A 12,663-nucleotide genomic window follows, 5' to 3' on the forward strand; every position below is an offset into this window, starting at 1 on the left:
CCTGATAGAGCAGCAATAACTGCCTTGGCACTACACACTAAATAATATTTATTGTCATACACATTGTATAATGTACATATGCATCAAAATTCTTACTTCCTGCAGCCAAACAGGTACTTCATTAAAAAATACAACTACAATAGTATACTTAATTGAATTAAAGAGAACATAAATACAAAAGATAGATAGATGATTAATATTCACAGTTATCATAGTGCAACAGTGTGGACAATCCTTTTTAAGTGGTCAGAGCAGTCCATGATTAATGTACCAAGGGAAGGTTCAAGAGCTTGATTGCTGTGGAAAGAAAGGATTCTTCAACCTAGAGAAGCTAGGTTGTTGTACCTTCTGACCGAAGGTAGCAGTGAAAAGATGTTCTGACCAAGGTCATGAGGATCCTTGATGATGTTGGCTGCCTTCTGTGGTTAAGTCTTCAAAGGATGGGAGATCAGAACCTGTGTTGACCTGGCTATGTTTGTTACCTTCTAGACCCTTTTGCATTCCTGGGCATTCAAATTACCAAAAGTATACAGACAATACATTTTCCACTGTGCATCTGTAGAAGTTTGATCAAGTATTTAGTCATGTGCCAATCACTTCAGGCTCAGAAAGTAGACCCCAGGAACTTGAAGGTACTAACCCCTCCAACTATGTCCCATCAATGTGGTCAGGTGCATGGTTCCTCATCCTCATCCTCTCCTTCACATTAACATCCATTCAATATTTCTAATGAAATAATATTTTCTTTACATTGGAAAACTGCTAACATTGTGCTTTGTCAGCAAACTTAAGGACATTAACGCAGAGGGGAGGACGAGGATCAAGTAAACATTTTTTCCACTGAAACTGGGGCTGCAGTTACTACAGGGGTTCAACTTGTCAAACACATTCATTAGAACAAAACCTCTACCCTAATCTTCAAATTTTATCACAGAAGGTCAGAGTACAATTTTTATTTGACCATCTCCTATTAACCAATAACCTACAAGGAGGTTTCTTTGGTGCTTTATTTTCCTGATCTGAAATTGCAACAAACTGCAGAAAAGGCTACCTTCTTTCTTTATACTGTATACTGGAGGAGCAACAGAAGGTTTACAATTAACATAAAGGGAGCATGCTGAGCAGGAAATGGTGCAGCATTTATTCTCCTCAGGAAGGAGGTCAGAATGTTAAATTCAAGCTGCATTTTGTTTTGAGGAATGCATTGGTTTGAGTGATGGCTCTATGTAATACCACCATTTTAAGATCAAGTTTATTATCACCTGATTTGTAAAAACAATCTGACAAGAGAGTCTCTCTCCAGACCACGGTGCACAGACAGAAAACTATTCAAAGTACATAATGGTCACATAAATAATCAAAATATATATAAATATTTGGGATGATTTACGCATTTACAGGATACTGCCCATCAGTCTCACAGACTGCGGGAAAAAGCCTGGTAGTCTTGATTTTGCTACTCCTGTACCATCTTCTTGATGGTAGTGGGTTAAAGATTCTGTGTGCTGGATGAAAACTTGTTCATCATCCTCCTTCTTTGACAAACTGTGTGGAAAATAAAGTGGTGGAAAATTGGAATATGGGAGACCATGATCAGGACTGTGAAGAAGACATTGTACTTGCTTGGCAGGGTCACAGAGTATAAGCCAGTCCTTCTAATGCAAGGTGGAGCGGTGTATATCGACAGCAGCTCCCCATGACTCCCATTGGATATAGAGCAATGAACAGTGAGTACCTTGCCCATTTGAGTGATGGTTCTAACTAAACATGTCTGTATAAGAAATTCACCACTTCAAAAATATAGTGCTTGGCTGATATCTTTGTGAGTGAAATTATGGATGCTATTTTAAGGAGGGATTTTACATCACCAACATGTTTGCTATCAACCCAATTTTGTCTGAGTAAAGGATAGTACTTGAAGCAGACATTGATAAATTCTGTGACTGAATGCCTTAAGTTATTTAAGAAACTGGAACCTCCATCACTCAGACAATATGGGGTCAAAAGTTTATTCTTTCACTCGATGTAAAATGTGTCATCAATCCCTTTTAAATTTTCCTCCTCTTCTCAATGTGAGGGTCTATGAAATGCTCATCAACACAGACTCCTGTGATTCCATCACTGATTTCAGCCATCACACCAGCTTGTTTAACCAGCAAGGAACACTTGTCACTTATTATTCAAAGAACTCTCAGCAATTCAGGCAAGAGCTATTCTCATGGAAACTTAAATCTCAAAATTGGATACTCAATCATATCTTTTGTTACATGCATTCCTCATGCAATTTTGTAATGATCCCTTTGTTTTCTTTTTGTCATTTTTAATCATCCTGAGCTGTAGTAATAATGTCTTTAATCACACTCAGGGAATTGGAGTTACAGTTCACTGTTTCAGTTTATAAGTGTCACAGATCAAACACTAGAAAAAAATATTGTATATATTTTGTTTCCACTCTACAATGACACCGTCGCCCCAGCCCTCCCATTAACAGAAATAAATACCTCATGGTGGGGAGCTTCAGGAGCTTTTATTTAAAATCACTAATTGGCCAACTTTCAGTCCCGACTCTTCCTGGCTACCGTTACAGGGAACCAACGCAGGTGCTTGTGGCACCCGTTTAAAGAGAATGCGAGCAAGAACAGCATCCTGGTGTCAGATGACAGCCCAGAAAAATGGGCCGCTCCGGGTACACGAGATGTAGAGCTGCCAGTCTGCCTCCTGCCTCACCACAGGATAGCACGGCGATGGGCATCTGGGCTCTGTGCTTAAGGAGTGACCAAGTGTGAAGCCAAGGCACAGGATGTGCAAGCCAAGAGAGCACTCTGGCACCTCATGGATGACCTTGCACTGCCTGCTCAAATACTCATATTTCTGAAAATATATTTATTTATTTACATATATGAACTCTAGTCTGCATTATGCATTGTCTCCCTATATGCATGTTATATCTAGATCGTGTCTGCGTGTTTTTCACCAAGGACCGAAGAACCCTGTTTTGTCATGTTGTACTTGTGCAATCAGATGACAAAAAACTTGACTAAGGTATAATTTGAAGTTCTGATGGAAGATCATCACCCAGATTTGTTTTTTTTTTAAATCACAAATTTTACCTTTCTGTTTTCACCCTTTGCCAAAAGAATGGTCTGTCCAAGTGTTTAGTCTGAGTATTTTTTCCAACGTTCTGAATATCCCCAAGTTAACATGAGAAGTTAACATGGGAAGATTTGGTTCCAATTATAAATCAACTTTATTCCACAGATTTGAAAAATGGGTACATCTGATTCCATTCAGCACTAGAGAAAATGATGTGAAAATACTAAAATAGTGATGTTGCCTTTGCCAAGCTTCATTCTTTCCTTAATGCAGATGAATGATACCTCTGCAGCTTGTCCTCTTTACCCTCAAGCTGCAACTTAAGTTGCAAATGTTGTTTGTCCCATCAGTAAAGAGTTTGCATTGTTTCAGATGAAACCTCTAAATATCAAGAATATTAATTATGAGGGAAACTATCAAATTGTTTACCTATTCTGTGCCCTGTCAGGTGTGTGGGCATAGATGTCACAGCCAACTGCTGAATGCCCTAAATCAGAAATAGATGAAGCCAATACCACAGATTTATTGATGCATTAAGATTAGAGCATAGACCATTATAGCACAGTACAGACGCCTCAGCCCTCAATGTTGTGCCGATCCATATATTCTACCAAAAAAAAGTACTAAACCCTTCCTGCCTCATTACCCTCTATTTTTTATTCCATCCATGTGCCTGTCTAAGAGTCTCTTAAATGCCCCTAATGTTTCAGCCTCCATCACCATCCCTGGCAAGGGATTCCAAGCACCTTCAACTCTGTCTTTAAAAAAAAACAACATGCCACTGATGTCTCCCATAAACTCCTTTCGTTTTGTAGGGATGTCACCAGGAGTTTTCTATTCCTGCCCTGGGTAAAAAGGTGCTGACTGTCTTCCTTATCTATGCCTCTGAGAATCATGCAGACCTCACCAAAGAGAAAAGTTCAGCTCTGCTACCCTTGTCTCATAAGACTTATTTTTCAATCCAGGCAAGATCCTGGTTAAATCTCCTCTGCACCCTCTACATCCTTCCTATAATGAGGTGACCAGAACTGAACACCAAACTCTAAGTGTGGTTTCACCAGAAATTTGTAGAGTTGCAACATGACTTCAACTCTTGAACTCAATCCACCTTTTAATAAAGCCCAGCATCCTATAGGCCTTCTTAAATATCCTATCAACCTGCACAGCAACCATGAGAGATGTATGAACTTGGAACCCAAGGTCCCTCTGTTCTTCCACACTGTTAAGTATCCGACCATTAACCCTGTACATAGCCTTTAGATTTTACCTTCCAAAATGCATCACCTTACACTCCCCCAGATTGAACTCCATCTGCCACATTTCCACCCAATTCTGCACCCTATCCATATAATTTTGTAACCTATGACAACCTTCAGCACTATCCACAATGCCTCCACCTTCATATCATCCAAACTTACTGATCTATCTTCTGCTTCTACATCCAGGTCATTTATAAAAATCACAAAGAGCAGGGGTCACAGAACAGATCCCTACAAACCTCTACTAGTCACTGACCTCCAGGCAGAATACTTTCCATCTACTACTACTATCTGCTTTCTACCTACAAGCCAATTTTTAATCCACACAGCCAAGGTTCCATGGATCCTATACCTACCTCTTGACTTTCTGAATTAGTCTCTCATGGGGCACCTTGTCAAACGCCTTACTACAATCTGTATACAACAACCACCCTACCTTCATCAATTTCTTCTGTTACCTCCTCAAAAAACTCAGTTAGGCTCGTGAGGCATAACCTTCCCTTTACAAAGTCATGTTGACTATCCTTGAGTAAACTGTACTTTTCCAAATGCTCATATATCCTATTCTTAAGAATCCTCTCCAATAGTTTGTGGACCAGTGACATAAGACTCAACAATCTATAGTTCCCAGGATTCTCCCTATTACCTTTTTTAAACAAGAAGTCCATATATGCCATTCTCCAATCCTCCAGCACCTTTCCTATGGCCAAAGAGGGCTCAAAGATCATCACCAATGCCCCAGCTATTTTTACCATCTTTTCCCACAGCAGCCTGGGGTATATTGTGTCCAGCCCAGAGGACTTATCAATCTAAATGTGTTTAAGAAGATTCCACACTTCCTATTCCTTAATGTCCACATTGCCCAGCACACAAGCCTGTTCAATTCCGACCTCATCCTGATCAAGGTCCTTTTCTCTGGTGAATACTGAAGCAAAGTATTCATTTAGGACCTCTCCAACCTCCTCTGCCTCTAGGCACATGTTGCCTCCTTTATCTTTAAGCTGCCCCACCTTCATTCTCATCATCCCTCTGCTCTTCACATATGCATAGAAACCTTGGGTTCTCCTTAATCCTAAATACCAAGGCCTTCTCATGTCCCCTTCAAGCTCTCCTAAGTTCTTTCTTACATTCCTTTCAGGTGACCATATAATTCTCATGAACCCTTCCTGTTTCCTGCTTCCTAAATCTAATGTATGCTTCCCTCTTCCTCAAACAAAACAATCAAGGTTGCCACATATACATTCTGCAAAATGAACAGTTAAAAGCTCACAATGCCAAGGGACTGAATCGACCCTTCCTTCACTGACCCAATGTGCTGCCAAATGTGTCTACAATATCAACCAGCTGGTTTTGGGGATGAGAGGATAGACAGACTTTTTTTAAAAAAAAGGAAAATAACATCTATTTCAGCTGCTGCATTAGACAATTGTGGTGTGTATTTATCTGTAAATTTGTTCACATTTCACAGTGATGTTTATACAAAGCAAAAAGTGGAATCTCTTAGAAAGTTATACTGCCATTCCAGCAAGGCCTTCATAGCCACAGGATCAATGGCACAAAAGGAGACCATTCATGGCATCCTCATTCAGTATGAATTTGCTGAATTGCCTTATTCTGAGCAGCAAGTTTCTACCATTTTCATGCAAGAGCTATTGAACTACAGCCATACATCGACTTGCATCTAGGTTACGCTCTGGAAGTGGGGATGCAAATCGATTTGGGTGTAAGTTGATCATTATAGATGAAATATATTGTACAACATAACAAACATGACACACATGCATATATACCTATACACATGCCTAAATATCATAGTTAATAAAATGTAAGCACTGTACAATATTTATAAAAAATATATATACACAGGTAATAATAATAATAATAATAATAATAAGGCTGTATGTGTACTGCACTTACAATGACTGGTGCTGAAGTGTGGTATGATGGGAAGGCAGCTGCAGAATGAAGGGACTGCGCAGTGCTCAGATAAAATTTAAAAAAGATAACATGCAAACAAGAGACCGTATGCTATAAGTCTAGAAAAATGTTATGCAGTAGTGTTTTTTTTGTAGTAAATACATCAATGTAAGAACACAATAACAATAAAAAGTACATACATATATTATAGATTTCAATTACAAATTTGTACTGTACTATAAGTTATGTGTATATTGTGTTCCATTATACAGCTGGCAATCGCTTTGTTTTGGCTTTTGAGCCCATGTGTTGAATGCGTGATAAGTGACTTAACGTCCGCTAACACCCACAAATATCGGTTCCGGCATAAATTTTAAATTTTTATCAAGCCCTTTTTGTGACTTCTGATGTACAGGTATCTGTAGTTGGACGTTACTCAATCAAGTGTAAGTCGAGGTATGGCTGAGGTCTGGTTTAGCCCTTGCCCTAGTGCTATAATAACTGAAAAAAATAGTGGTTGCTCATTTTCAGTTACATTTAGAACACATCTGCAAAGTCATGACTTTGGATAAAATGATAGGTAGCAGGATGAAGGAAGTTTTACTCCACTGCAGAGTGGGAGACAGACATCTGGACCGATTCTCCAATGTAGAGCGGAGACAGACACCCGGATCGATTCTCCACTGAAGAGTGGGAGATGGACACCAGCAGCTTTTCTCCACTGCAGAAAAAAAATCAACTGAAGAATTCTAGTCTATTCTTACAACCAGCTACAACTATCCAACACGACCGTGGGAACAGAAACGTAGCTCAGTGAGGACTTTGCTAAAGAGAGCAAACACAGAATTCATGATAAGAATGGGAGACTATTTTGTCATATCCTGCATGTGAGATAATAAAATATTTCACTATTGATATATTTAGGTTGTTGCAGCAATAAACCATTCACTAAAAAGTAACACAATTTCCTGCTAAAGTATAGGAATACATTCTGCCAGGTTTGGCCTTGACAAAATGTGAAACTTTACAGAAAAGTATACATCTGGTCATTGGACAAGAATAGAGCTCAGTCTGTCTGCAATGAATGATCAAACACTTGCAGAATGGTCACTGGATCATACCTAATGAAAATGGAACTGAACCCCAGCCTCAGGTACCATCACCTGAAGAGAGATGGAGAACACTGAAGACAATTGAACAGAACTATAATAGCTGAATGCGGTGTAAATTCACTTTCAGCTTAAAGCAGGGATCTCCAAAGTGGTTGATATTGACCCCCTGGGGGTTGATAGGACTATCCAAGGGGTCAATAAATGCCAGGGGGTTGAAAGGGGATCGATAACGCTGGGAAGGGGGAGGTGCATTGAACATTTGTGGTGGAAAGCAGGGGCAGATCTACAGAAAATAACCCCTATGGCAATGGTGGACAACATTTCGTGAGAGAGGGCCTTGGGGGCCATTATTTTATATTTGACTTTTGCCTTTGAATAAGTTGAGAGTGAACGGGAGGGCGGATGGAGTGCAGAAGAGAGATGTATGTGTTCTTTGTACCTTTGGTAGTGCATCCCTCCACCGTCCAGCGCCGCCACCCACCCCACCCCCTCTGGGATTCCATGCCTTGGGGTCGATGAGGGATCAAGTATTCCATGAAAGGGTCGATGGTCTAAAAGGTTTGGGGACCCCAGCTTAAAGGCATTTTAGCAGCAATGGTATGCATGTAATTATAGCCAGCTGTTCACCTACACAAATCCAATCACCTGTTCTAACGATCAACATTTTTCAGACTTTTTGAGATTCATGACAGACCTTTTTATTTGCTCCTGATAAAGTGTGATCCAGTTTGTTATACACCACCATAAAATATTTCACTATTGATATATTTAGGTTTTTGCAGCAATAAACCATTCACTAAAAAGTAACACAAGTAACACCATAATTGTTGGCTGGGGCTACAATTTCATATGTTGCAAAGATGGATGAAATACTCGCACACAAGCAGTTACTATTGCCAGGTTAGCTTCCAATAAACTAAAGGATGATGAAGCAAAAAAAACTAAGAATTAATTTCCCATGGAGCTTTATTTTGTTATTTAAATTGCTGTATTTTATCTTGCTGCTCATGGAAACATGCACCTTGTTGCAGTGTAAACTCTTCCTTGGACATCAAGTATCTCATTTACATTAACAACCCATCTAAATGGGACAAAAATCACGTTTTATCTCAGTAAAGTTACGACAAGCAAATCAACAGGACCCCACATTGTATTCAGTGATGACAAAATATGCATTTTCATTCCTGATTTTCTCACTGCGAGTCAGAAATTTGAGCCAGACAGCCAAAGGGAGCACCAGAAAAAATGGGGGATGTTAAAAATAAATTCAATTCACTGGAAGATAATTATTCTATATTTGCTCTCACTGAGAGTGCAGCTAAAAGCAGCTTGGGAAAGGCCTCCAGCCAGCTGCCTGGACAAGTGACGCAAGCCTGGGAGCAGGAAAAAAAATCTCCTTCCCACTTTTTTTGCTTAAAGAATCTAATCATTATATATTACATTCAAGGACGCTTGAAAATAATAATTCATGGGTAGGCTGAAGTGCAGGGAAATGCAACTATTTTTCAGTCACATTGAATTTATTCTTTCAGCCTTTTAAAATTCTTTTTGGCAGCAAGTGGGGATAATTGATCAGGTATGCACTGTGCAGTTCAAATGCATGCTTTAGTTTTACAAGTCTTTCTCAAAGATTTTGGGGAAGTTTTTTTTTCCTCTGGTCACAATGCACGACTGGGCATTTAATATAAGCTTTGAGGCAATGATGGAAAAAAATAAACTAATTTTTAAAAAGATGTTACATCTCAGAGTGCCAGCAGGAGTCAGTTTACCTAAAAGTAACCTTGTGGTACAACAGAAGAATGGTGTTGCCATTACCACAATTTATGCATCTATTGTCATGCTTTATTTTAGGAAGTAGGATTTGCAATGCTAACATCTGTCATCCATACCTCATTCCCCATGAAGCTGGAATTTCCTCCCATCCTTCATCAAGTATGGGTATTGTAAGTTAATTGGAGTATTTGGACAGCACGGGCTCATGGGCTGGAAGGGCTGTAACCATGCTGAACGTCTAAATTAAATTTAAATTTTAAATTAAAAAAAACATTCAAGGAATAGCTTGATACTGCCATGCTCATGGAGTCAAGGCTTCCAAGTCCTGGATGAGGATTATGATCCCTCTCTGGGTTCTGGCCTTCTGCCAAGTACCAGATAGGGTGAAGGAAACAGTCTTCTGATTGTGAACAAGTTTATATTGAATGAGTGACTCAACCTGTGTAATTATCTGCTGACTTGCAGGCTCCAAAATTCTTAACTTTGTATGATCTGTATATTAACTCTCCACACTTGGTTCTGTAATCTTTGGTAATTTTGGCTTGTAAGTGAAAATATTAATTTTAGATTTAAAATGATTAATGTGGGAGAGAGTGCCACACTGCCATCTTGAGTGTTAAGTGCCTCTCCCAATTATTCAATTTAACCTCAGAGTATTTTAGTGAATCAGTAGTGAATTGGTCTATGTGATGCCCTGAACCAAGGTTATCAAGTTTTATTTCTACCACAATGTATAGCTTCCAAATGCAACCCATTCAGGGGGCCCATGCAGAAGCAAACAGTGGAGTGAAACATAAAACTCTGCAGACGCTGTGATTGTAGTAAAATATACTGAAATGAAAAGGAACTCAGCCGGTCTTTCAGTGTACATAAAAGACAAAGATATATTGCTGAAGTTTCAGGCCTGAGCCATTCCTCAAGGAATGAACAGAATGAGCCAAAAGCAGGAAATCTCAGAATATAGACAATGCCGACTGGGGGAGGAATCCAGACCAACAAAAGGTGTTAATTGGATATGATAAGGGGAGAGGTGAGAATTTATCATGTCTGTGCGAAAGGAGAGGGGGGGGGGAACAGGGGAAGAGATGGGGGGGGGCAACAGGGGAAGAGGTGGGGGGGAAGTTTAACGAAAGCTAGAGAAGTCAGTATTAATGCCTTCAGTTGGAGGGTGCCCATTCGGAAAATGAAGTGTTGTTCCTCCAATTTGCGGGTTTCTTGTCAGTTCCGTGTGTGTCTGAGTTGTCAGGGCAGCCAGCGTTGTTTGTATTGAACTGGGGCCCCATTTTTCAGATGAACGGGAGGTCCCAGGACACGACCCGATGTATCTTGGCTTCGGGCAACAGACAGAAATAGGATTTCTGACTATTATCATGTTCCCATCCACAAAAATGACAATCGAAGCAGTTTACTTCAGGAAGTCAAGAGGTTGTGAAAGGTCTTAGTGTAAATGGAAACGTTTAGGTTTTTTTTATATTCTGTGGTCTCAGTCTAGTAGTGCATGAAACCATGGACAGATACATCAGCAAGGGAATGGTATGGGGAAATGAAATGAAATGGGTGGCCTACTGGGAAATCCACACTATTGCAACAGACAGAACTGATGTGCTCAACAAAGCCCCCTCCCAGTCTACACCCAGTCTCTCCAATTTAGGTAGAAAAGACCACAATAATAGACCACAGCAGTAGCACCAGATGCAGTAGATGATCCCTGCAGATTCACAAGTGAAATGTTGCTTTCTCCCAGAGATACTGTAATTGAAATACTGACAGAGATTTAAAGCTTGGATGGACCAGTCACTTCACCTCATCACCATGCTTCTCCCCAAAAGAAGTGAAACCAGACCACAGAAAATAAAAAAAACCTAAACGTTTCCATTTACACTAAGACCTTTCGCAACCTCTTGATTTCCTGAAGCAAACTGCTTCGATTGTCGTTCTTGAGAACGGGAACAGTGGCAGCCAGCGTGATAATAGTCAGAAATCCTATTTCTCTCTGTTGCCCGAGGCCAAGATACATCGGATCGTGTCCTGGGACCTCCCGATCATCTGAAAAATGGGGCCCCAGTTCAATACAAACGACGCTGGCTGCCCTGACAACTCAGACACACACGGAACTGACAAGAAACTTGTTTGGATGTACAGCGCATCCACAGATAATCCGTAATCCCAGCATTTAGAGAATTGGAGGTTTTGTTTGCGTCCTTCTCGTCTTAATTTCAAAGTTCCATTGAACTTTTTTTTCTCCCGAAACGAGCCGATGTCTACTCGCCCCCCCTCACACGCGGTGGTACCTTCAGGGCGCACTTCTCTCCCGTTTTCTTGTGCACACACTCCAACACTTTGCCGTTGACTCCCAGCCCCAAGACGTGCGTGGACACCCTGTAATCGTCGGTGATGGCATTCTTCTTAATCTCGGGCCGGGGTTGCGGATGTCCGGGGAGACTCAGGGCTCCGGCCCCCGCCGCTTTGCTCCACTTATTGGGCGACGCCGGGGCTGGATCATTCCCGTTGTGCAGCATGCCTGACGGCAAGGTGTTCGGGACACTTGATGCAGGCGGCCGAGTCAGCGGCTTGTCGGGGGTGGGCGCATGAGGGAAAGGAAGAGGGGGCGGCGCTCCAGTGGCCGAGGGATCGGTCTGAGGCGTGGCTTCGGACTGGGCTGCAGGTGCTGTCGCTCTGCCTCGGAGTTCGGCGATCAGCTGATCTCCTGAAGACGTCAGATGAAGCGCGCTCGGGGTGAGGAGCACACCGATTGCACAAAAGGTTGGGAGACGAGGCGAATCCAGACCAATTAGTAGCTGAGTCTGCTTATTGCTTACTTCCAATGTTTCTCCTGGCATTCGATCAAGGAAACAGACAGCCAGGAAAGAAGTTGCTGTCAAACTTCTTGTTGGATCAAGAAGAGGCGGAGAGGAGTAAAAGCTCGGCAGGGGCAATCAAGTGGTTCTTTCTTGATCCCAGCGTCATTCATGCAGTCAGTCCTTGGGGCCCGACCGAGTCCCCCCCCAGTGGTCAGTCCTTGGGACCTGACTGAGCCCCACTCCAGTGGTCAGTCCTTGGGACCTGACAGAGGCCCCCCCCCCCGAGTAGTCAGTCCTTGGGACCTGACCGAGCCCCCCCCCTCCGAGTGGTCAGTCCTTGGGACCTGACCGAGCCCCCCTCCGAGTAGTCAGTCCTTGGGACCTGACTGAGCCCCCCCCCAAGTAGTCAGTTGTTGGGACCTGACCGAGCCCCACCCCCCGAGTGGTCAGTCCTTGGGACCTGACCAAGCCCCCCCACCATGGTCAGTCCTTGGGACCTGACTGAGCCCCACTCCAGTGGTCAGTCCTTGGGACCTGACCGAGTCCCCCCCAGTGGTCAGTCCTTGAGACCTGACTGAGCTCCACTCCAGTGGTCAGTCCTTGAGACCTGACCGAGCTCCACTCCAGTGGTCAGTCCTTGGGACCTGACTGAGCCCCCCCCCCAAGTAGTCAGTTGTTGGGACCTGACTGAGCCCCACCCCCCGAGTG

General features: G+C 42.2%; 1 protein-coding gene across 2 annotated transcripts in view; it reads right to left on the bottom strand.

The window, feature by feature from the left end:
* Nucleotides 1–11,829, bottom strand: part of LOC138763118 (MAP kinase-activated protein kinase 2-like) — a 101,089-nt gene extending 89,260 nt beyond the window's left edge. The window contains exon 1 of one of the 2 annotated variants that reach the window (XR_011357325.1): nt 11,446–11,829. Coding sequence is in view for 1 of the 2 variants with exons in the window: in XM_069936786.1 (XP_069792887.1) it covers nt 11,446–11,673 (228 nt within the window). In the remaining variant the exon portion in view is untranslated. The remainder of the gene's footprint in view (nt 1–11,445) is intronic. The other variant, XM_069936786.1, reaches the window with a different exon arrangement.
* Nucleotides 11,830–12,663: the final 834 nt, after the last annotated feature.

Source organism: Narcine bancroftii, chromosome 5, assembly GCF_036971445.1.
Source record: "Narcine bancroftii isolate sNarBan1 chromosome 5, sNarBan1.hap1, whole genome shotgun sequence".
NCBI lineage: Eukaryota > Metazoa > Chordata > Chondrichthyes > Torpediniformes > Narcinidae > Narcine > Narcine bancroftii.